This window comes from Thunnus albacares, chromosome 17 (assembly GCF_914725855.1).
Source record: "Thunnus albacares chromosome 17, fThuAlb1.1, whole genome shotgun sequence".
Lineage (NCBI taxonomy): Eukaryota > Metazoa > Chordata > Actinopteri > Scombriformes > Scombridae > Thunnus > Thunnus albacares.
The window spans coordinates 12,585,070-12,609,788 of record NC_058122.1 but is presented as its reverse complement, the minus strand read 5'-3'; the positions used below and the strand labels follow the sequence as shown (position 1 = coordinate 12,609,788).

The following is a 24,719-nucleotide window of genomic DNA, read 5'->3' as shown; positions in this document are numbered from 1 at the left end:
TGCAGGTATCGACAAATGAAGCAAGCTGGGCAATATGATTATCAACCCATCAAACACTTGACCACATCTGCAGCCACAAAAAGAACAGTGGAGGCTCAACCAGAGGAAATGTAGGGAAAGACAGCGACAGGCAGAAGCTGTGATGAACCTCACGCCACTATCAGTGGATTTGCTTGCAGAGCCTTTTCAAGTTGACCATCCTGGAACTCCTCAGCATTCCTCATCACCACAGTCACCGCAACACTCTGCACCACGAGGGCCATTGCAACACTCTGCACCACTAGGGCCGTCACAACACTCTGCACCACTAGGGCCGTCACAACACTCTGCACCTGATGAGACAGCATTATCTTGGGAGGGACCATCTTCATCTTCCACCCCTTCACATGGAAGCAAGAAAAATAGCTCCCGTCACAAATCAGAAAATCGTGTTAGGAAATGGAGAGAAGAAATTGGGCAGTTAAAAAAGGACATTTTGAGAGAAAAAAGAAGAGCTGACAGGTTCCGCAAGAGCTTAAAGAAACTTAAGAATACAAACTTCAAGGCAGCTAGAAAAAAGAAAGTGGAAAAAGTTTTCAGGAAAGGTACACAAAGATCATTATCATTTGGGGGGAAGTCGAAGACAAGCAACAGTCCACACATGTAGGGTCTACACTGCAGAAAGATCAAAAGCTTATGCTACCATTTCCACTTCTCTCAGACATGATGAGCGGGCAGTATGGGCACACTTGAAGCCTGTGTTGGATGAAATACAGTCAAATGCACCAATATCTACAGTGCACTTCATGAGTGATGGCCCTCTGACACAATATAGAAATAAGACAAATTTCTTCTTGATGTCAACCTTACCTTTCATGCGTGGTATTGAGGCTGTCACATGGAACTTCTCAGAGAAGTCCCATGGAAAGGGTGCACCAGATGGTATTGGTGGTTCATTAAAGAGAAAAACAGATGCATTTGTCCAGCAAGGAGGGGATATTCAGCACCCAGAGGAATTGTTTTCCTTTCTGGAAAAGTCCAATTCTGACATAAAACTCTACTGGGTAACAGAAGAGGGCATTGCTAGGGTGGATGAGGCTGTGCCCACCGCCTTGCCAATAGTCAAAGGTATCTTGGGCATTCACCAAGTGATTACAGACACCCCTGGAAAGATCTCTCACAGAGAGCTGTCCTGTTTTTGCAAGCGTTTTGGAGTTACCTGCGAATGTGAGCCACCCATGGTCTTCCCTGAGCCACCCATTTTAACTCCGAAAAAGCATCCTGCACCACCAATAAAGAACAGGAAGACATGGCTGGAAAGATGGTCATTGTGTCTTATGATGACAAGCCTTTCGTGGGGCAGGTACTGAAGATTGTTGATGAAGAAATTGAGGTCTCTTGTATGCAACAGTCTGGGGGGAAGAATTGCTTTGTGTGGCCCCAAATTCCAGATGTGATCTTTTACTTTCAATCAGATGTGAAAGCTGTTATCTCAGAACTAGAGCCATCAATCAGTCAAAGCTCAAGATTGTCAGCTGAGGACTGGGAAAGATTCTTATCTGTCTGAAGAAAACAGCAGTGACCAGCCACAGGGGGAGGGCGTTAGAAGACAGATATTTTATGCACACTGTACTGATTTCAGGTTACCCTGACAGATTTGTTTTAATCATTGTTCAAGTGATAGATTACAGTTATAGGGGTTAGACAGAGTGTTACGTTTTTTTCTATGACTAAACTAATTCTGAGAATTAGTATTAGAGATTAGAACTGTTCGTAAGGTTTAGATATAAATGTTACTGTGCTGTTTTTAACTGACTGTTGTGTTTGGAATCAAACTGTAAATATGTTTTACCAAATAAGAAAGTTAGTGCTCTTTTTAAATTGACTAGTGGTAAAAATCTAATTTTAAATTGGATTTACATGTTCATATATTGTATAAGACCTCAAACTGACAATGCATTCATTCTTGTATGAAACAAGAAAACTGTTGCAAGACATTTTAATGTCATTAAAAGGTTTACTTTGGAGGCTCTGTGTATCTTTTGCATTATTCAGAAGTAGCCAACTTAACTTATTAGGTATATTGTATGTGCCATGGTATTTTGCAGTTGTGCTATGTCATGCGGTAAAACAAAATGTCATATGGTAAAACACTTAATTTTGAAATAAGTATACAAAATACTCTATTAAATGAGTTTATGAATGAGCATAATGAAGAAGAGCTAATAAAATATAAAAGTATGCCTGATTTTAAAGTAGTTTTGCCTTTCTACTTGAAAAAAAATGTAACAAATATTGACAAATGACATGATGTCGTCTTTAAAGGCAAAATATCCAAAATTTGTAATTCTAGTGTTGACATGCTGCAACTGTGTATAACATACTTGTGGATCAATAATTGCATTTTGATTGTTTGTAACAGTGTCATTAACATTAATTTTAATATAATATTGAAAATTAGTTCGTTTTACCGAATGACATTTTTCAGGGATCTTTACAGATAAATGCATTAAAATGTCATATATCGTAGCCTTTTACAAGGGGCAGTAAAAAAAATGAAAAATACACTTGCAGATTCACACATAAAAAGCTGAAACTAACACATTACTTCAATTTTATTTTTTTGCTATTTTGATATTCTAAAATGTCACTGACCCAAACACACTGTTAATAGTTTACACAATATAAAATTACAGTATGATTAATCAATTAACATTATCTTATAAATTATTAGATTTAAGTTACATGTTAAATGATGTTGATTTAAGGCTTCTTGTTGTCTGGTTGAATTGGTTGCTGAATTTGTTGAATTTGTTGTTTAAGTTATGCGGGGAAATGTTTACAATGATTTACATTGTTTTCAAATCAATTAAATTTAGCTTTCTACAAATTTACCAGAGTTGTGTCTATCAATCCTCATGTGTTTTAACATTTCAGTTGTGCACAGCCATTTTGGACCCCTGCCAAGTCACTTAATATACGCAATTATCGATTAAAAAATGTAGAAATGCTTAAAAATGATAAATAGTAAATAAATAATAATAATTGATGGTCATTCATCAATAATGTGTGTTTTTATAATAATAGAAAAGACTCTTTCTTGCCTGTCCAGGATACCGTGGGTAGAAAAGCGCAGCCATCCGAATATCCGTGAGTCCTCATTGTAATCCGGATATCGAATGTACCCACTATTTTATCCAAAAATTTCTCCCAAACAATTGGCCCAAACTGTGTCAATCAAACTTTGGTATGCATGTAAGACCTTCCTCCAGAGACTTATCTAGCTGCACATTGATATCTTATGGGACTTTTTACTGTGCTTAGTGTGTTTAGTTTCCGGAACACTGTGAATCTACGTTATATTTTGGTGAGGGAAAAACTGGCATGGCCATTTTCAAAGGGGTCTCTTGACTTCTCACCTCAAGATATCAGAATGAAAACGGGTTCTATGGGCACCTACGAGTCTCCCCTTTACAGACATGCCCACTTTATGCTAATCCCATGCAGTTTTGGGCAAAAACTATGCAATTGTTTGCATGCAGTATAATGTGTTATTTTCGTGTTTTATTTCATGGATTCAATGAGCCCAGTTGTATTAATGTGATGATGTTAGTCCCCATAGTAGCCATTTCATTGTAGTGAGACCATTTTTTCAAACATGAGCTCACGATAAAATGATCTATTGTGACCTCTAGGATAATCACAGCCTCATAAAACTTTACAACCACAAACTAGAGACCTAGGGTATTCAGACAATGTATGGCTTTGCTAGGTGTATTGACAATAAGGGGGTTTCTGAGCAATTTCCAGAACGTAAGTGTTCACCATCTAATCACTGTAAAAAAGCCATTTTTACAGAAATCTCCAAATGTCAAAAGTTTTTGATGTTGCTGCAGCAAATTTGCTGCAACAAAATTAGTTTATTAAGAGAAAAACTTGACACACAGTGCTGAGCTGCATCTCATATTACATCTTCACGTTCCCTGACGTATACCACTTCTATGTGACATATACTGTTGACATGCTAGGGTTATGTTATTTGCAATATGATGAAGTTCAGGATGGGATGTTGAAGCCAGGACTGTTTAAGGCTGATAGCTAGTGCGGTTTCTCTGGTAAACACAGCTGCCTCATCAGCTCTGGCTCCAGCAGCAGCTCAGCACTGACCGGACAGATTCAGCTCAACAAAGACATGAACTGTTCTGTTAAATTCTTGTTTCTAATGTTTTTAACTTCCAAATCTCGAAACCTTGAATTGAAAAGTAACGTCTGACGAGTGTTTATCGTTCGTTAGGCAGCACAACTAACCTGTAAAACTACTAGCTGACAACAGATAATGCTAACGTTAGTTAGCTAACACTGTTGGCATCCTGTTTTAGAAACGCAGTTACTGTTTGAAACAGCATGACGTTAAGTAAGTTGTTACGTAACGCAAGATCCATGTATCTAGTTGTATAACTTTGTGACTTTCTGTTTGCTCAGGTAAAACATTTATATTTTTTATTCTCGGTGTTGTTATGTAGCTGTTATTTTTATTTATGTATTATTTAATGTGATCTAAATATTTTTATCTCCCCCTGCATATGCATCAACCCTGATGGAATCTTTGAAGGAGGACTACTCGAGGTCAACATTGACTCTACAAGACAGCGATGCTGCCCTGTCCTCCACTCGCAACAGAGTCGCTTTCCAGATCCTGCCACCAGATCACCAAACACGATGCAGTTGGCCTGTAACCTGCACAGCTTTGACAATTTAACACAGTACTGAGTGTAAAACCCAGCATGATGTTGCGGTTCTCAGTTAGCAGTTTGACACTAATACAAGTCAGATTAATTCTACAATTCATATTTATACATAATATAACTAATAACATAATATAGCTTTGGTGGTATCCACTCTCTGCTTTCTAGTGGTTTTAAAAGTGGTAAATTGGTATTTTTTCATTTGACCATATGTTTGAGATGCATCCAGCTACATCATTTAAAAACTTACACTCAGTATGTTTGTGTGTTTTGTGATTATAGTCAAAAATAGATGTAGTATATTTCATACCAGTGTTTTATAGATTTGTGGTTTTCTACTGTGTTAACAGACTTATTGATCAGTTTGATGGTGATAGTAACTTACAAGTTAGTGTTTTGAGTTTTGTTGGTGGGATTAAACCTTGGTTTACATATGTATTACATGCATAAATGCTTTAGTTTAGTCGATGCAGTTGGAGAATATTACAATGCACTAATAATTTTATTTATATAGGTTTGTTAGTATTAGCTGCTGATGCCTGCAGGCCTTAGCAAGCAATGCAGCATCTATTTGTTATACATGAAGCTGCTCTTAAGTGCATCAAATGTTTAAATACATCCAAACACTTGGTTGTTCTTATGATTACTTTTATTAATTGTCACCTCAATGAGGCCATTTAAACCTTTTGTAATGTCTTCTGTTGTTCCATTAAAAGCTTAGATTAGAAACATCTCTCTTTATCTACCTCTCTCAACTTTCTTTATCTGTCTCTCTCTCCTGTGCGGTAGCGCTGTAAACGTCGTGAGGAGTTAAATCAGACACCGCAACATGTAACTGACCTAACAAGCTGATCTTTGTGCATCAGTGTCTGTTGTGGGTAGGTATCTTGCTATCAGACAGTCACTACTGATGCTGGTACTGTCTGAGTGTGAGATGAAACAACACTGTGTTACGTGCTGCACTGGTTCTCACGCTGTAAGTTATGGTATAACTGAATTTCTGGCCAATGACCATTATTTCTCTTAATCCTTGTTTGTTTCTGATCCTTTTTGACATTTTAGCAGGATCAAAATTGTGCATTTGTAGTCAGTCATATGCGTATGAATAAAGATTTACAACCTCTTCAGTGTCAAAGCCAGCCCTGAGATCCATTCCTTTCTTACTCAACTTGACAGTGCTCCCTCCTGTTATGTCACTTCCAGTTTAGCCTTTTTAGATGTGGAAGTAAAACTCTCACAAAAACAACTCCAGAAGTTGCTGTAATGTGTATAAATAAATGTAGTCCCTACATTATTTTCCTACACAGTGATTCACTGGGGTCTCCAACCTGCAATCTGCTCTTTAACTTTTCTTTTCATGCTACTGTTAGCTAGCTAGCTAATTTTAACAAGCCTAACTTAGGATACATTAGCTAGCTACATTTATGGTTTGTTGCTAGATAGGCTAGACTCTTTTTAGCTATTTCAGAATGATTTGGTCTTTTAATCAAGTAACTTAAATTTTGTGACAGAATACTTTTTATTTCAGAGTGATTTAATCAAGTTGCTAACTGCAGTGTAGCAGAGTTGGAATGCTTCCACTTGCCATCACCATTATACCCCATTTTATTTTATTTTATTTTTTACAAAGTATTTTTACTGTTTCATTCAACATTCTTTGCTATTATAAACTGGGATTTGTTTTTCTGTATTTATTAATTTTATGCATTGGCGCTCCCTCATGGAGCCCATACGGACTTGAGTCTTGCAACCCAGGGGTAGATCCCATGGATGTATAAAGAGAACTGGATACAGAGACGGGGGCCCCGTTCATTCCTATGAAAGTTGCTCAGTGGTGCATGAAGCCAAAAAAGTTCGACTTCAGTATAAAATTACCCGGATCTTCTGGGATAATTGGGCCCATAGAGCAAGCACGCTAGTGATTTTTGCTAGCCGAGTTGGCTACTTCCGGTTTAGTCCTCTGGCTAACTTGAATAGGGATAAAACAATTCAATCGTGCGGCTCTTCTAGACTATCGACATGTGATTGGACCGAACAGATCAAATTCTGATAGTGAGAAGAGTTATTTCGCGGGGGTTGTGATGCTCAAAAAAATTATCCACTGATTTACAGACGTCTCTTTCACAATGTAAGTCTATGGGAAAAAGTCTTTTTGGGCCTACTAGCATCGCATGACATTGTAATTACAGTTTGGCTGCTTGGTAGCTCTTACTATTGTATTTAAATGTCCTTTTATGTGTTTCTTTTGCACTTTGTCTTAATGCTTTCAATGTTTAATGTTAAGCACTTAGAATTGCCTTGTTGAAATCTGATATAAAAATACACTTGCCTTCTCATGTGGGTGAACATTTATTTTTTAACAACTTGAACAGACAGAGCAGAGCATTTTTTAAATTAACTATTTATACATAAAATTCATTTTTTTGCTAGGAGGCGCTCCAACCCTAGCAGCCATCTCTCTGTCTCTCCTCTCCTCCCTCTCCCTTATCTCTTTAAAAAAACACTCCCCCCTCTCCACAGCCTCTCTGTGTCTCCTCTCCTCCCTTTCTAGATCTTCACGCCTTCTCCTTTCCTCCCTGTCCGCTGCCTCTCTGGCTCTGGCCTCCTCTCTCTTCGCCTCCATCTCTCTCATCTCCATCTCATATATCTCCTCCTTCTCCTGAAGCTCCTTCAATGCCTCCACAACATCCACCCGCCACCTTTTTGGGGTGGATGTTGTCGAGATGTCCTGTTCTGGGGTCACCACAGTTGTGGTTCAACCACCACCGCATCCTGGGAGGATGAGGCAATGAGGACAGGCAGTGTTACTGACGGCCTGCCCCCATTTGCCTCATCCATCAAAGTGTACCACTTCCAAGATGCGGCAGTGGTCTCATCCCCCTCTGTGCTGACCCCAGTTTTGGGACACTTCAGATCCTATGGAGGAAGGACAGCAAAAAAACAGAAAAACACTACGGTTTTAAAGCAAACATTTAAAATGTCATTCCTTGCACATTCCTTACAGTATTTAGCGTTTCCCCTATGTTTTTTGTTCAACAGCAGTGCTGTTGTGTTTTATAGAAATAGTAAGTAGGATAAAATGTATGACAAAAATGTAAAATGTAGGCTAAGTGATATAAAATCATCCTCTGTTGATTTGTGTTATGAGCACTGTATACTGAGTGTGCACCAAACATCATGAATAATGATGTGAAATTTCAACAGTATTGGTGGTCCACCACTGCTGTTGAATGCATAACAGGGAAACACGGGTATTACATTTTCTGGGGTTATTAACTACTTGCACCAGCAAAAACTAAAATAATAATATAGAGTAAATGCTAGACTAAGTGCTTGCTCATAGGGGAATCGTTGGGTCTCTCTAAATTAAAGAGTACGGTCTAGACCTGCTCTATGTGAAAAGTGCCCTGAGATGACTTTTGTTATGATTTGGCGCTAAATAAATAAAATTTAATTGAATATGAAATTTTAAAAATTAAATATGAAAGTCTACACATAGCTGGAGTAAGATGAATGCACTGACATATTTTAAAGTTACCTCTTCATCAACTCAAAGAATAATTGACAACTTTTCGCATCCTGATTATCTCACTTGGATAGTGACGTGTGAAATAGTGAGAAGACAGCCAACCAACCTTATATTTATCCTTTTTTCGCAATGAACGCCCTGATTGAAACACAATTTCACAATGTAGGAAAGGTTTCATACAGTGTATAATGTATTACTCGTATCCATTCACTGCTGCGTTACGCCTCCCCGTGAACAGGGAGGCGTTGGCAACCCACCACAAGATCAGGGACCTCGTGTCTTCATCCATCCCTAGTGAGACCAGAATATATATAGACATCAAATCAAAACAGAAACACAAAATTTGAAATATACTGCCGATACACCGTGTCCATAGCTGACACTGGCTCTCACTGGCTATCTGCGGAGCTAATGCTAGCTTCCGCATTTTGCAAATATTTACAACTTACCAAGCCTCTGACCAGACATCAAATACTAGAATCCTCTATATGAGTGAAAACTACAATTTATCACACATATACAATACACACACAAAATGTGCAGCTGTTAGCTAGTTAGCAAGCTAGTATTAGCATTCGCATTATCGTTTGCGGTATTAAATCATTACAGACTGCTAAATTAAGCCAATAAACATTTACTTACATTTGTATAATACATAGAGATCCCTCACTATTGCTTGTATATATGAGTGAAGGAATATTCTTGGTAATCCATTAGATTTTTTTTTTTTTTTTGTCATTTATGCAAGTCACTGTAATGTTTACCTCAGCATTCATTGACGGAATGATTTTGAGAAAACTGTGAAGGGTGAAATTTAAAATATAAAAGCACGCTGGCATGTAGGTAGAATGAATAGAATAGTTTTGAATTACAGAGTGCCTCCATGGAGCCTAACACAAAAAGGGCTTCATTTGTCAGATTACAATTTAAAAGTATGTAGCTATGACATGAAACTACAAAAAACACTATTGTGATCATTTATCCATTAACCAGCATACTTAGTCCAGTGGATTTGGTCTACAGGAAATGTTAGCAGGATAACCATTTCAGGTACAGTGAGCAGCCCCCTCTGTCTATGAGGATAAAATCATCAGTGCCTGAGAATTCTTATTAAAACACAACTCCGAGAGCTTTGTTCCGAAATAAAAAAGGAAAATTATTCTTATTTTCAATTAAATGAAAAAAAATGTGGGTGGGGTGGGGGGTTCCTTTATGGGGATCTTATTACACATGACATCACTGTGTGTATCATAGAGGTTAGACAACAATAGCCAGAACATTTGAAATCGTAACATTTTTTTCTCTTTTTATTCCTCACAGTAATGGCAGACAGCTATTCAAAAAGCAGTCATTATGCACAAAACATCAGATGTCAGTAGAGATACAAGAAAAAAAATAGTCACAGAATAATAATAATAATAATACTTTAATAATAGTAATAAGACTAGAGAATGATTGTTTGAATTAATAACATCTCTGCAAGTGGTCAAAGAAAGTAAAGATATGATGATTAGAAATATATTTGTAAATCATCACAAAGAAATGTAATCCAGGACAAAATACGTTTCCGTCGAAACATATTTGAGAATGCTGTTTAGTTGTGTGGGAATTTAATTTTGAGGAGACAGGGTTGCTTTTATATCTACTCCACTCAAAAGTGGACTTGTGCATAGCCAAGTGTGGTTAAGCGTGTGGATTAAGGCCAAGTTGCAGTTGATGAAGCAGTGGAAGAGAAGAGAGGACATTATTATTTCCTCTCTTTGCTCAAATTTCCACAGGGGATTTCAGCAGCTTCTGTAATCTGCGACCTCAGCCACTCCACTGTAGTTCTATTTGATAATTGGTCAGTCCTCGTTATCTTCTAAAGTGGGTAAGACTGAGAAGTGTCATACAGGCTTTTCAGCCACCAGCTATTTCCCATGATTACTCCTCTATTTTGTCAACTGTGCCACAGGCCATCCTGAAATTGTACAAGAACTTATAATAGATAATGAGGATGCAGCAACTGTCCTGATGAAATATCTTCTCCACCCTTCTTAGACATTTCCTCTTTATCATCATTACTGCAAAAAAATCACTCTATACCACAACTAGCATGGCTACAAATTATAATACATTTTTACCATCACAAAGAATTTCAGAGGGACATAAGGGTACAGGTCAAAAGGAAACACTGGATTTCACACTTACCCCAATATTATTTGAATTATCTTTAAAAAATCACACTGCTTCCTATCTGTGGCATTGTATGTGATTACACGCTGCAGCCTTGAAGTAGACCTATGCATTGCAACAGCTTCAGATCATGCAAGCTTTAGCACTGCAAAAAAGTGTTGTCTGTATCTGAAATATAAACACACTTTACAGACAAATTGAAATATGACGTTACAATTCTAAGAATAAACAATGATGCACATTTATTTGTGTTGTTCCACATTTCTGATGTGCAGTTGGTAATCCCACTTAAATAATCAATACATTTTTTCACTCAGATCAAATTCTGTTTTGACTCTATACATATTGTCTAATCCCACCACGATTCCATCAATAATATTACATTTGCTGTTCTTAACCTCTGGTGCAAACAATACCATGAGCAGAGATATCTATCTTTTTTTTTTAATAATTTATGAGAACAGGCAAAGAACAACAGAAATGCAGATGTCAGCAATAGAAATTCCAGAGAAAAACTTTTCAATTTGCCAATACTGCCACAGTGATATAGAGAAATGTGCTTCATCCCTGTAAAAATAAACTCTTAAAGTAAACAGATCTATGATTCCAAGGACAAAATGATGCTAAAAAGGAAAGTGACTCTGTCAGGAGTGGAGTGCACATCAGTGTTGTCTTGTAAAGATGATAAATAACCCCACATTACAGGAAGGGAATGAGGAGTGATGCAGATATAACATCTAACATTTCATACAGTACATTGCATTCATGTCTGAAAACAACCTCTTTGAAGTACAGAGAGACTCCTGGCTGTTTTTTTTCTGCCACCAATTCAAGTTTTATACACTTTTGTGCCCCCTGTTTGTTTCTCTGAATTATTGTTTGAGGAAAACGTAGCATAAATACACACAATGTAAATGAGAGAAAGTATGCTTGACATTTCCCCGTCCTTAAAATTTGTCTTGTAAAGTTAGACACACCTTCAAGTGCCCTAACTCTCATGTAAATAGAATACAAATGGAAAGATAGAAGAAACAACTTGACATGAATGTTTTACCTTGTGGTAAGTTTGTTGTTTTAGACAGTGACTGACTGAGGATGTGAACAGTGACATGTTTGTAGAAGCTCCCACACCCAAACAAATGAATTAGATGGTAAGATGGTGACAATTTCCACAAGTCTTCCTTGTGTTTCATAACACTGTGAAGACTTCTAATATTATGGGCCTCGTTGTATAAATATTCCGGATGATACTGTGTAAAAAAATAGTTTTGAACTGTTAATGTCTTGTGTAAGCCCTGATGTGTGCTACATTAATCCGTTATTAATAAGTAATTTACTGAAGGTTACAAGGACAGTGTAGAGATTATGAGAAACCACCAGATTTTTAAAAGCTTTCAAATACACTAGTAAGAGTTTCTAACTTGTGAAATGCTACAGCTACATCAGCTGTATCTCAAATGTATTCAGCAAAATAATATGAATTAATGGCATTAATACAACATGAATTGTATTATATTACAAGTAAAACCTAAATAAACTTGACTACTAGTTAATTTAAAACATTTTAGTTTATAACGTTACAAGTCTTTGGCCAACTATAACAATAAGAGAGATATAATGATACATTTTAAGTGTAGACATTTATATTTGAAATACAGGTCACCTTTTGCATTCATGTAACTGGAATTTATGAACATAAATCATAGATTGAAGTAGATGATTTGTCTCTGGTCTGTCTCTCTTCTCCCTTGTTCTCTGTTCACTTCATCATGATTACTCATCATCCTTTCTCCCCTGATCCGTTTGTTCCTCAGGCTTGTCCAAGTCCTCAGAGACTGATGGCACATCTTTCTCCTGAAATAAATGATTATAAACAGTATATGTGTTGTTGAAATGGATATACAGGGTTAAGACAAACAATAACATATAAAACAGGACCCTGAATTAAAATTGTATTCAATAAATCATGAATACATTAATATATGTGTGTTGTGGTTAAATTCCGCACTGTTTACATCAGTCTGTAGCGTTGGGGATAGCTCCTCCATATCACATACAAAATCAGTTGAAAGAGTTATTTGAGATGTACAGTAAGAGATGAAACTCTTCAGTAATACAGTCTTTCTTTAATGACTGAACTTGAGATGTATAATATTTATTGAGATAATTTGTTGTATATCCTGGGACTCACCACCACCACAGCGCTGTCCTTTCCACAAGAGCATGTCAGCCATCTTTTGTACTCCTCTCGCACCTGGAACACACAAATCAACAATTCAGGAGGAAGAGGAGATGTAATTGTAGGCATTTTTAATAAGGTAATTGAACTTTCTTGTGGAAAAAAACTCTATCACACAAATTATTATTCATAGCCAAGTAAACATGTCTGGAGGGGATCTTGGATCTTTATTGTTCCGTTCATATTCCCCTCATATTTAGTTGTTGATACTAGGCTAGTTATTGGACTTTTGCAATAGGGCAAGATATAGAAAAGAGGAGTGATGGAGCTAAAGATTACCTCTTTGTTGAGCAGACAGTGTACAATGAAAAGGAAGGTTCCCTGCTGGGAATTCATGAGAATGAAGAGGACGTGGAAGAAAAGGTTCGTCTTGTACAGGCCTATAATCCAGGTACAACCCAGTATGACAAACTGGGCCAGGATTTTGAACACAATCAACCTGTAAACAATGATAATTTTATGTGTTTTTATCTTAAGAATATATAACTTTTTAAACATAGATATCTATTCAGCACAGTCTCCTTTTAACACTTATTAACACTCAAAAACAACGTGACAAAAAATTTAACAAATAACGCTATATAGTATTAGTAGTATAGAATAAGTAGTATACACTACTTTTCACTTTTGGTGTCAGTTTGAAGAGGATCAAAACTATGTATCTGTATGTAGAATATAATATGACCAATATCATATGCATTCAAATGAACATTATGTAGTAAACTCAGTGATATACAGCACATGTATTGTTATATGTGCATTATAAATTGTCACCTTCAACTTTCCACCAAGCAATTAGTAGGAAATACATCACTGCTATTGGAAGAATCAAACTGGATAATCCAAACACAAATTTCATATTTTTCATTTAAATGCAAAGACAATCTTGAGCACTCATACCTGGTGTCTTTGGATTGAGAAATATCACTTTTCATATTGGCCAAAGTGGGTCTCAGACTCCATAATGTTGCACAGAACACCATCCAATTAAGCTTTAAGAAAATAAAAGACACAGAGGCAGAGCTGAGATGGAAAAGAATATTTCATAAATTACATATTTCATAAAACATAATTTTGTTCTAGTTGTATGAGGTGTTTATAACTGATGTAAGACCAGAGAGTATAATGTGTCTTCATGTGAACTTTTTTGATATGAGTTGAAGCTAAGGATGAAGACCCACTGGAAGGGAGCTAATCCCACAAAAGAGCCTTTGGGCACGTCAATACTCTGGAAGAGTGCTGGTTAGCAAACATTGTGTAAATAAGCGATTTTATTCAATAATTCACATGACTTTGTGCCATGCAGCATACCAATTTTGTCTGTATTGCAATGTTGGCATTGTGAGTACAAAAGAGGAATTTCAGAAACTACATTTCTCCTGTACAGAATTGTATCCACTGCTGGTAAGAACTAAACTAAACACACCACTGCAGCGCTTCCAGGTGATTTTTCACCCTAATTTGCATAACGTTTCCTTTTTTTCAACCCCTCCCTTTTTTAGTGTCTCTGGTCAGTTCCCCCATCTCCTGCTATCCCACAATGCTTTGACAGGTGAATAGAATAGAAAATTAGGGGCAAACTTGCAATGCACCATGTTCAGTGGGTCGTCATGGTAAAGCATTACACATTGTATCGTCTTCAACATGCCCAACAAAGATCTTTTGGAAAAAGTTAGTCTCAAAGTCCATGTTGGATTGTATTTCTGGGTTTTGTGTTGGCTAAAAATTGTTCAGACAAGCTAAAGTTTAAGAAAATCCATCTGCTCTAATTGTACTGAAAAATATAGCATGCAATTAACAATATGCAATATACTCACTCCAATGACAACAATCACAGGGCCTGTTAAAGCCCAATTGAAATTGCGACGTCTCGAAAGCAAGCACCTGCAACATAATCAAAATAATAAGCAATAATTTCAAGCTAGTTGCAAATCAGACATACAGAGGAATATGAATGAGAGCATGTATTACTGTTTGTCCTACTCACACCCCTGCCTCAGTGGCACCATATCCATCAGAGTACACCAATGCAGAAATACCCACAATCACAAATGGAACACCGTAGCCAATCAAATAGAGAAGCGGTTTGGGGAGACCATCTCTCTGGATGACCTGCACCTTGGAGAGCCTTCGGACCAGCAGATAAAGCTGTACAGCCTCCAGCTGCATCCACACAAAACTTGCAATAAGTAAGAAGTGGAGAAGTCCTGCCATGACAGTGCAGGCCAGCTGTGGAGATACATAAGGAGTATCTTAAAAATACTATCAAATGTTTCCTCCTTGCTTTTAAGTTTTTTGTTCCATGCAGAGAATGGTTAACTTCCTTTTTGTCACTTTTAAAACATGTTATGGCCCATGTGGTATTCTGCATCTTAGTGTTACTGTACCTCATGTTCAACATATCTGTCACTCCACAGCAGCAGCAGATGGGACAAGGAGAGGCTGAGGCAGAGGTGAAGACGGGCTGTGTTGTTGATCTTGGCGTTCCAGCTACAAAGGAGGAAGGTGAGGATGGCCAAAGCAAAGAAGAAAAGTCCGACAATCACACACATTCGGTTTAGCCATTCCAAGAAAGGTTCCTCTGGTGGAGGCTGAGAAAGCAAAAGACAAAAGAGAGCAACGTGTAGATTGGACACAGACACTAGAAGATTTGAATGCTCATTTAAACCAGATGTTTAATCTGACATCTTATTTTAAGTCCATCCTACCTTAGCCCCACTTTTCAAATCATGTGATGTTAGCATAATGAAATCTGACAGGCAAACATATGCAAATATGTGAAGTCCAGTATGCATCATGTAACTCATCCTCAAATCAGTGTGTCCCTGACCTCAGAAACACACTTTTACCAAATACATAGAAATCTGATATACCTCCCCGATCTGCATGATGAGGGCAAAGGTAGAAAGGTGAGAGCAGCTGCACACTGTGTAGTTTTCATCAGAGTATGCAACCCAACAGCCCTCTACTGACCAACGCATTGCCTCTCCCTCTTTTCCTGCCTCTCCATTGTTCTCGCATTTGTCTTCCCAGTACACACAAGTCACTATTCCAGATTCAGGAACTTTCTGAGAAACCAAGAGAAACCGAAAATTTACATTTAATACATTTAAAGTTAGCTTCTTTATGGATTGATGGATGGATAGGTGTACAATCTTTGTTGATGCTGCTGCACCTTCTTGTGTTGGATGGTGAAGTTGACAGGCTCGGTGAGGTTGGTGTTGTGTATTGAGGGTAATATTACAGTGAAAACATCAGAGTACATCTCTGTCTTGTTTTCTGTTTTAAAGTATTGATGACTAAGAAGACTCTCCATCCCATTTAGTATCATAAAGGCAGCAGCTGCAGAACCTAAAATCAACAAACATGAATAAATAAAATTATTTATGTTTGTAATCACATTTTCTTTATAATCTAATCTCTCTCACCATTGTTGTTCTTGGCCAGAGACTGCAAGTTGATATCCATGGTCTGTCCTTTGGCAGACAGGGCGACACTGATGTCATCATGACTCCCTGGACCAATGGCATGTAGACTCAAATCTTGGAGATAGAAATTAAAGTAAGTTTACTTTGATATTCACTGAGAATCCAAATGTAGGGGAACTTCTCTTACCCACTATTGAAGTCTGCATTGCTTTTGTGGTTTGGTTCTGAGTTGGTGACACCATTGCAGAAACTAGACGGTCTGAGATGCCCAGGATCACACTGCCAGTCTCCCCGTCTCCTTTACTACTAACTCTGATTGACTTGGCTATTGGTCCAGCACCAGACACTTGCTGCAAGAATTGAAGTCATTATAATGGATAAATAAACAGGCTATAAAAACTACACATCAGAAGGGTTAAAGAATTTTGTTGGGTGTTAAGTACCATAGATGCAGAAAAGCTGTTGGTCACCGTCTGCAAAACACCAAGAAGGACAGAGTGAAAAGCAAATGTAACTGCAGTGCCCTTAGCACAAGTCATTACATCACTAAAACAGCAAAAAAAAAATGGTGTGATCTGTCTCTATGTTTAATAACATGAATATTAGATATTACTGAGAGTAAGTCATGATTTTAAAAAACAAAAGTTCTACATACTGCTTCTGGTAAGACAACACCTGTGTTGTTCTTAAGTTGTTGATCCATATTGTCAAGGAACGCTCTCTCTTTTGTCTGACCCTGCAATAAATGTGTATGTTGTATATTTGGTTATATTACTGCACTGTATGCTGATGATTTTTCACTTCTGTGTTGACAGCAAGGTACAGTCCAACTTTCTATAATCTGAAAAAATCACATTGTTTTGATTGCACAATAGAGAGATGACAGTTTAAATGGAATGTGTCAGCGGGGCTTACCTCTGTGGGTACTATTGCATCTAGAATGTCTTGAACACCTAATAGAATATCAGCAAATATATTACATTAATCCATTTAAATTGTCATTTTTCTTTAATTAATGTTTATAATTGATTTACTCACTTTGACAAAATGAGACACCCATCTTCCACAAGATTCCAGTTGAAGGGTAAAATCCATCAGGACAAGAGCAATAGAAGGTCCCCAGTACATTAGTACACACAGTCATTTTACCACATAAACCCGGTGTTTCGCTGCACTCGTCTATATCTGTAGAGGAGAGAGCACACACAGGCCAATGATTTTTATATTGGCCTATCTGTTCTTCCACATATATGTAAATATATTAGAACCACTGTATGTCACACAGATGCCGAGCAAGAGCAGGCACCTGTGCATGGGTTAGCAAGGCTGGCTATCACATGTGGGTTGTTCAACTGAAAACCGAGGAAGCAGGTACAGATGTAAGAGCCGAATGAATTTGTGCAGTTGGCATTAGGTCCACAAATGGTAGCATCTTCGACACACTCATCAACATCTGTAGAAATCCATAAATGAAAATTAGTCATAGACACTTTTTCAAAACATCACAAAAGTATGTTTGACCCCACTACCTGTGATACTTCCTCTCACAGTGCACCTTTTAATCTGAGCTAGTTTTCCTTTGTTTTATGCTGCAGCCTGCCTTCTATTCAGCACCCTTTTCTATTCAAACTGCTAGCAGTGTGCATTTGGTGCACTCCATTTTGCCTTGTGAACATGCCATACTGGAGAGTGGATGACCTTTTTTAATAAAATGCAGGCGTTACATTAAATTTCCATTAGCTGAGGATCAAACAGTGGCATGTTGTGAGGCTGAAGATGTGGTAACACTACTTTTAGAAGGTGTATTGGACTAAGTAGCAGTGGAGCCGAATCCGAATACAGTATTCGGAAAAGCACAAATAGTGGGTTTTTATGAATATTTATTTCATACAAATATTATTTATATTAAATTACAAAAATAACAAAAATTATTTCTTTTTGGGAAGAAAAAAAAAACATGCCAAATAACAGCATGCAGGCTGGGACTTGTAGTGTAGCGAGGTTACATTGCTGTCTGTCCCTGTGTAACGTTTGTATAAATGGTTGCAAATCTGTCTGTTTAGCAAAGCTTAGGTTTAGTGAGTGGTCAGCGCAGACGTCTGTGGTGTGGGAGACTGGGGTTTGAGACCTGGTGTGGGAACCCATCTCTCAAAATAATTTACTGAAGAGCAATTACTTTAATATCCTAAAATTAGAAGTTTAGTAAAAACAAAAACTGGATTTTTTTTTTTCTTTTATTCTAATACAAATATAAATACAAATATTTTTACTGCATCAACAAATACAGATACAATACAAATACTCGGCTCTCTGCATATCTTTAGTACTAAGACCTAGGAGGGTAAATAATATAACACATTAAACATTAATCACTGTCTATTAGATGATACAATATGTAACCATAATTCTGTTTTAAGTTCATCTTTGCACAACTTCAAAGTCTTTCCAGTACAATAACTTTTAGGTATTTGGATTTAGCCATGCCATGCCATGAATATATATTAACTTTGTTTACTTCTAGCACAAGCCACAGAACTGAACTGGCACATGTACCATTTTCAGATGTGTCCACCCGGTACAAACCAGCACTGTGGAGGTTAGGTTTTGGAGTGCACCCTGTGATTCCTCTGACAGCCTCTCACTTCATCTAACGTAACTCTCTCCTGGTGTAACATAGATCGGAGCTTCCAATACCAGTCAAGACAGTGAAATTGTAGTTTTTCATTGTCTACTGGATACCTAAAACAATATTTCCTGCAAAGAATGTTGGCTATTTTGCTTAGATGTTTCCCTCTAAAATGTTTATTTGCTTCTCTCTCTCATACTGAATAAAATGTACCCAAAATGTCCAATGGTAAGAGACATTTCAACCTGCAGATTTGCTATGCTGTTGTGTTTGCAAATACCAATACAGATGTTGGTCTCGCTGGGGTCTTTGGCTGGTACAGTTGGTGTGAAACCCAGTTGACATGCACAGCTATACACTCCAGGTGTATTGGTGCAGACAGAATCAGGACCACAGACAGTTGAGTTGAAACACTCATCGATATCTAAGGAGGGAACAGTTACTATAAATGACAATTTTCTGATTACACTAAAAATTGGTCTTTTAGCTATTAGTACAGGTTTTGAATGTTAGATTATATTCAAATTCCGTCAAATTCCCACTTTGACACAAATATATACCCAAAATTCAACCTGCTCATGGGAACCCAATTTGGTATAGTACAGACCTTGGCAAACAGAGGTTACATCAGGTACAAGGTGGTAGCCTTCATGGCATTCACACGTATAACTTCCTTTGTTGTTGTGACAGGTTGCATGATTACCACAGACATCGTCAATGCACTCATCAATATCTGTAAAGAGCAATTAACAACAGACTCATGTAAACACCTGCATAAATGTGATTACAACAAAGACAGAGAGAGACAGACATCTTTTAAGTGGTACCTGTACATTGGTTGGAATTTCCAGGCGGTAATGCTGGATTTGTTGCATTGTATCCAACCAGACAGGAACAGATGTATGATCCATTTGTGTTGGTACAACTGGAGTAAGAACCGCAAAGTCCTCCAGACTTCTGACACTCATCTATGTCTGTCAAGTGATAGGCAGGGCAGGATTTTAAAGAAGACAGTCCACTTTGAACAAACTGTGAAGGCTTGTAGCATATGCTATACATTTCTCCACAAAGTCCCTACTGTAATGCAGGTGTCTAGATGCCATAGATCTATTCTTATTTTGTTGAAAAACTATCTATGTCTTCTTTCTCCATAAAATACTGAAATTTAATTTTGTAAACTTCTGTAGCTTCCTAGACATTCTTGCTATTCTGATTGTTTGAAATTTACCATATCCCTGTTTGCAAGTTTTAAGAGTCTTACCTACAAATCGTTTATAAATATTTGCAAACTTCTTGTCTTGTTTTTTAGCTTGAAAGTCTAAAGCCAGCAACTGTCTCATATTGTTTGTTCAGCATTTAAAAGATTGTAATTGATACTAGCCACCACAACATGCCCAGTAGTGACTAATAATTCCCATTACACTACTTTGACTTTAATTCACACATTTTACTACTTAGTTTTAAGATGAAATAAAATGTACTTACCAATACAACCATATGAGTCTGCTGTGGGTAGGTGTTTTGGAGGGATTTCATACCCAGAAACACAAGTGCAGCCTCCATCAGTGTTACACTGTGCAAGTGGTCCACAGGAGTCTGATTTACACTTATGATGATCTAAACAGAGATAAAAATTATGACAATGTAATTTTAAAAATGAGTTGTGCAATTCTCCAAGTACTGTTGTCATGTTTAAGTATGAGAAGTTAAAACAACTTTGGTATTGTATCATATGTGGGCCCAGATATGAGACATTTTATTTATCAGTTCTTTCCACCTATTCAAAGTAAAGCAATTATAATGACACATCTCATAGAATGGTTGTGAAGGTGTTTAAAGTCACTGTCTGTATGTAAGAAAGTATTAACGACTGATCAGGTGACATGAATACAAAAATATTATTTATTGTAGCCATAGACAGTTGAAAATGCAGTTTAAATAACCCAGAAAAACTTTTTCATATACAAAACCATTAGAAATGAAATAGCTGTAAAATAAAAAAGAAAATTCACTGAGTGTCACACACACTGAGAAAACTACTTTTTGTATTATCACTAATTGAGCCATTAGATCCACTGAAAAATAAAAGCTACAAAGAGTCAAAGTTGAGGTGCATTTGCATTGCATTATATTACATGTATTTTACACTCTTTCTATAATAACTGCAAGCATTAGAGTAAGATTAAACTAAACAGTACAGCAATAATAATCACATTGACAAAATACTTGGTATGTGTACTTTGGTTAATTATCGTCTTAAAATTTCTGTTGAAACCAGAGCAGAAAACAGCCAAATAACTTCCTTACTAAACCCATACTAGCTTATCCCTGTTGTCTTCTGCCAACCACCGCAGCTGTAAAACCTTGACTGGTGTCTTCACTAGTCTCACTGGGAGCTGTGGTCCTGAATCCGCTCTGATTCTCTGGTTCTAATATCTGTTGTCTTTAGCGCCAAATGCATTAACTAGCTATTTTGAAGCATTTGGTTGCTCCTGTTTTGGGGGATTTTAACTTCTTTTTCCTGAGCTTTTCAGCCCTAGCTTTGCCCCTCTGGCAGTGAAATTTCAAGTAACTTGCAGCATCTTCCAGGATGACGGGATGAGGTAAACACCATTGCCTGGGCCCCAACTATTGTGAAGGGTTTATCAGCTTAATTTGGGTAAGATACAATTTTAACAAGTTAGTGCACAAGATTACAACAGTTTAGGATTACAAGAGCTGGCTGCTACTCACAGGTCAAGTAACCCAGAGGAGTATATGGGTGATCTAATGGTTTGTACACATAGAATCCTCCAGGACACAGAGCCACACTCACTGAAAAACCTCTGTCAGCACAGTAACTAACATAAGCGTATGCAGTCCCTGTTGTTGGGGTCACCGACTCAGTAGATGGATATGAAAATGGAATATAAATCGAATAATGTGTGCCACCATGATTATTTGATATACAGCTTGAAACAACTCTGTCTCCACCGATCCCTGTGAAGCGCCACCAATGGTTAACAAGATTTGTGTCATCTTTAGGAAAGCCAGTGAAGGAAGTTGATGTAAAGTCTCGGTTGCGCCATGGTTCAGTTATGTTGGTGTATCCATCACAAGAACCTGCAATGAACACGGAAACAATAACATTAAATATAATTTGATGGTGATTTCACCCATTGCTAGTTTTTTGTTTGTTTGTTTGTTTGTTTTGTTTCTAGCTGTTTTTTTGTTGTTGTCTGTATATAAGTGGAAGTCATCCGTACCAGGAGGAAAATCACAAGTGACAGGGATGAAGAGTAAACCTAATGAAAAGAGACACAATGAAGCGTCAAGGAGATGTTGTCAGTGCCCTGAAAAACTTTGGAACTTTGCAAAACTTTGGTGATGTATTTTTCAACCCCAAATGAGAAGAATAGATTAATCATCTCAAAATATCAATTTAAAAAATTGTAGATTTAGAATAAATTTGAGAGGAACCTGCCAAGTTATATTACTTTTAAAGGTTCCTTGAAATATCAGTGATGTCTTTCTAAAATGAATATTAACACATTAATCATAAGAATATAATTTATTGATTGGAATTAAATCTTGTCAGAACTAACAAACTAACTATACTACTTAACACAGTTAATACTTTTGGGGATACTTACATCTATATGAAAACATGAATTCACTCACCCAGGAGAAGTGACGAGGCACAGTAGTTCATCATGACGCGTCAAATCAGTTGTGACTCTCTCAGGTCTACATCGTCTAATTTGCACAGCATCCAAAAATTGTTTTTAAAAGCGCTAATGCAAATGAAAAAACAAACCCAATGCAAATTCACTGGTTCGTGGTGTTTAAGGCCTCTTTAATAACAGAGAAAAAGGAAATAGGAGAGGAGGAAAAAGAAACTGGCGGTTACTAAGCACCTCTATTATCAGCACTGCAATTGTGGTACAAAAGTTTAATAAACTGATGATGCTTCCTTTATTTTTGCGTAATTTTTTTGATTGTGTCACATCTGTATTGTACAAATAATGTTGGTACAGGTCTATTTTCTATGTAGTATCATGTAGTATCTTTTGGCATGTGTTCAAATGAATCAACTTCAAAGTTTTACTTTTTTACCACATTACTGCTTGTGGCATTCAGTTTATCCAAGTTGTTTTTTCATACTAGTTTGAGCATTGACCGTTCGGTCTTCATTTATGGCCACTCACCTGAGATGCAATCAACATACATTTTTGCACACGTTTACAATGTTTGCTATTTATTTTAAAGATATTTCCGCCCCATAATCTTAAAGTTGATAACAGCCTGTCAGCTCCTAACTGGTGGGAATGAATGAAATTCATCTACATCCATCCATCTACAGTGTAGCAACAATAAAATGGATCAGTAATGACGCTCACAGCCAACAACGCCAAATATAGCAACTCTCACAATTAGATTTAAACACATATCTGACTTTCTACTTTCAGTGTTCTCTAAGACTTGATTGATGAGGACACAAAACCATTTTCATACACAGTTTGTTGCACTTCAGTCTTACTGGGTAATCAATATACCCAATTTCCACAGATACAAACTGCCAAATCAGACACATAATGTCTGAAAGGTACAATGTTAAGACCTTTAATTAACATCATTGACATCCATATGGCCCTTAGTGTAAGTAAGGAATTGAATTGAGGTTGTCAGAATTGTACTGACCCATCCATCACACCAAACACATACTTTACACCACATTATTTCACATGGCTTTCACTGTATTCAGTGCAACACCTGGGATGTCACTTTTGAAGATTATTGCATATGAATACATCATGCTTATTTCTCAAATTTTCATTAAATCGAGATTTATATGTTGAAAGGGAAATTAAAAACACAGGATTACAACAATTAATAACTACTCACAAGTCACGTATCCCATGTTGCTAGCTGGGTGACCTAATGGTTTGTGCACATAGAATCCTCCAGGACACAGAGCCAAACTCACTAAAAAAGTATTACCAGAACACCCATGACAATGACGATATGCAGTCTCTGTTGTTGGGATCACCGACTCTGTAGTTGGATATGAAAATGGAATATAAATCATGTAGTTTGTGCCACCACGATTGTTTGATAAATAGCTTGAAACAACTCTGTCTCCACCGATCCCTATGAAGCGCCACCACTTTTTAAGAAGATTCTTATCATCTTTAGGAAAGCCAGTGAAGGAAGTTGATGTAAAGTCTCGGTTGCGCCATGGTTCAGTTATGTTGGTATATCCATTACAAGAACCTGCATGAAGGCAAATAATGGTAACAATTAATGGTTATTTCACCCTCAGTTACAAGCTTTTTGTGTGTTATCTGCAAGTAAGCATCTTTCATACCAGGAGGGAAAGCACTAGTTACAGGGATGATGAGTGAACCTAAAAAACAAAACAGAGCCAATGGAGAGTTGTGGAAAATAAGAATAGCGTAGAAGTTAGCAATATCCTGAAAACAATTGCATCTCTACTTTTTTTAAATTTATACAGCTTACATTCTTTCTCCTCTAAAAATATCAGCAAAAGACAAACTTTTAAAAAATGTTGAGTAATAAATACTTAATTTTTAAGGTGCTAGTAGTAATGTCTGTCTAAAATGAACAAAACATGACTCGTGTAATAAAAGCTGATTCTAATGATTTACCTACGTGACATATATCTCTTTAGAAGCTAAAAAAGACTTTGATAAAACACGTCTAAATGATGTTGCTTCTCCTGTCAAAAACTTATTACAAACTGAAAATTGATAGTACCTTTTGAATTGAAATTTTTGATTTTCTGGGAACTAGTCTAATAAAGTACTCTCAGCTAATAAGTTTGGAAATACTAGCACATCAATTATATGAAAATATTAATTCACTCACCCAAAAGAAGTGAGGCACAGCAGTTCATTGTGTCAGATCCCACGTCAAATCTGCAGATCAGTTCTGAGTATCCGAGATTTAGATTGTAAAATTTGCACCAAAATTTGGTTATAAAAGGTTTGGTTAAAAA

The 24,719-nt window shown here is 37.0% G+C and overlaps 2 protein-coding genes across 2 annotated transcripts; both read right to left on the bottom strand.

The window, feature by feature from the left end:
- Positions 1-9,658: 9,658 nt before the first annotated feature.
- LOC122966559 (adhesion G protein-coupled receptor E1-like) lies at positions 9,659-16,825 on the bottom strand. The gene is made up of 13 exons (XM_044330792.1): positions 16,751-16,825; positions 16,539-16,568; positions 16,283-16,445; positions 16,096-16,209; positions 15,843-16,018; positions 15,541-15,735; positions 15,055-15,258; positions 14,655-14,896; positions 14,485-14,551; positions 13,568-13,659; positions 12,947-13,106; positions 12,620-12,682; positions 9,659-12,282 (listed from the first exon to the last, which is right to left on the bottom strand). The coding sequence occupies exons 1-13, from the start codon at positions 16,796-16,798 to the stop codon at positions 12,202-12,204; spliced, it is 1,635 nt and encodes a 544-aa protein (XP_044186727.1). The 5' UTR covers positions 16,799-16,825; the 3' UTR covers positions 9,659-12,201.
- Positions 16,616-19,780, bottom strand: LOC122966557 (adhesion G protein-coupled receptor E1-like). Its single transcript, XM_044330790.1, has 6 exons — positions 19,549-19,780; positions 19,329-19,454; positions 19,002-19,145; positions 17,402-17,548; positions 17,134-17,280; positions 16,616-17,048 (listed from the first exon to the last, which is right to left on the bottom strand). The coding sequence occupies exons 1-6, from the start codon at positions 19,778-19,780 to the stop codon at positions 16,930-16,932; spliced, it is 915 nt and encodes a 304-aa protein (XP_044186725.1). The 3' UTR covers positions 16,616-16,929.
- Positions 19,781-24,719: the final 4,939 nt, after the last annotated feature.

Excerpts from the sequence above, each read along its gene's own strand:
- LOC122966557 (XM_044330790.1), bottom strand. The coding sequence starts at position 19,780 with ATGTATAGCATATGCTACAAGCCTTCACAGTTTGTTCAAAGTGGACTG. Across the intron at positions 19,455-19,548 it reads AAATTCCAACCAATGTACAG|ATATTGATGAGTGCATTGAC; the intron begins GTACCACTTAAA and ends TGCTCTTTACAG. Across the intron at positions 17,281-17,401 it reads CCTTGCTAACCCATGCACAG|ATATAGACGAGTGCAGCGAA; the intron begins GTGCCTGCTCTT and ends TCTCCTCTACAG.
- LOC122966559 (XM_044330792.1), bottom strand. The coding sequence starts at position 16,798 with ATGGATCAACAACTTAAGAACAACACAGGTGTTGTCTTACCAGAAGCA. Across the intron at positions 13,660-14,484 it reads CTGTGATTGTTGTCATTGGA|CTTAATTGGATGGTGTTCTG; the intron begins GTGAGTATATTG and ends ATTTTCTTAAAG. Across the intron at positions 12,283-12,619 it reads AGGACAGCGCTGTGGTGGTG|GAGAAAGATGTGCCATCAGT; the intron begins GTGAGTCCCAGG and ends CATTTATTTCAG.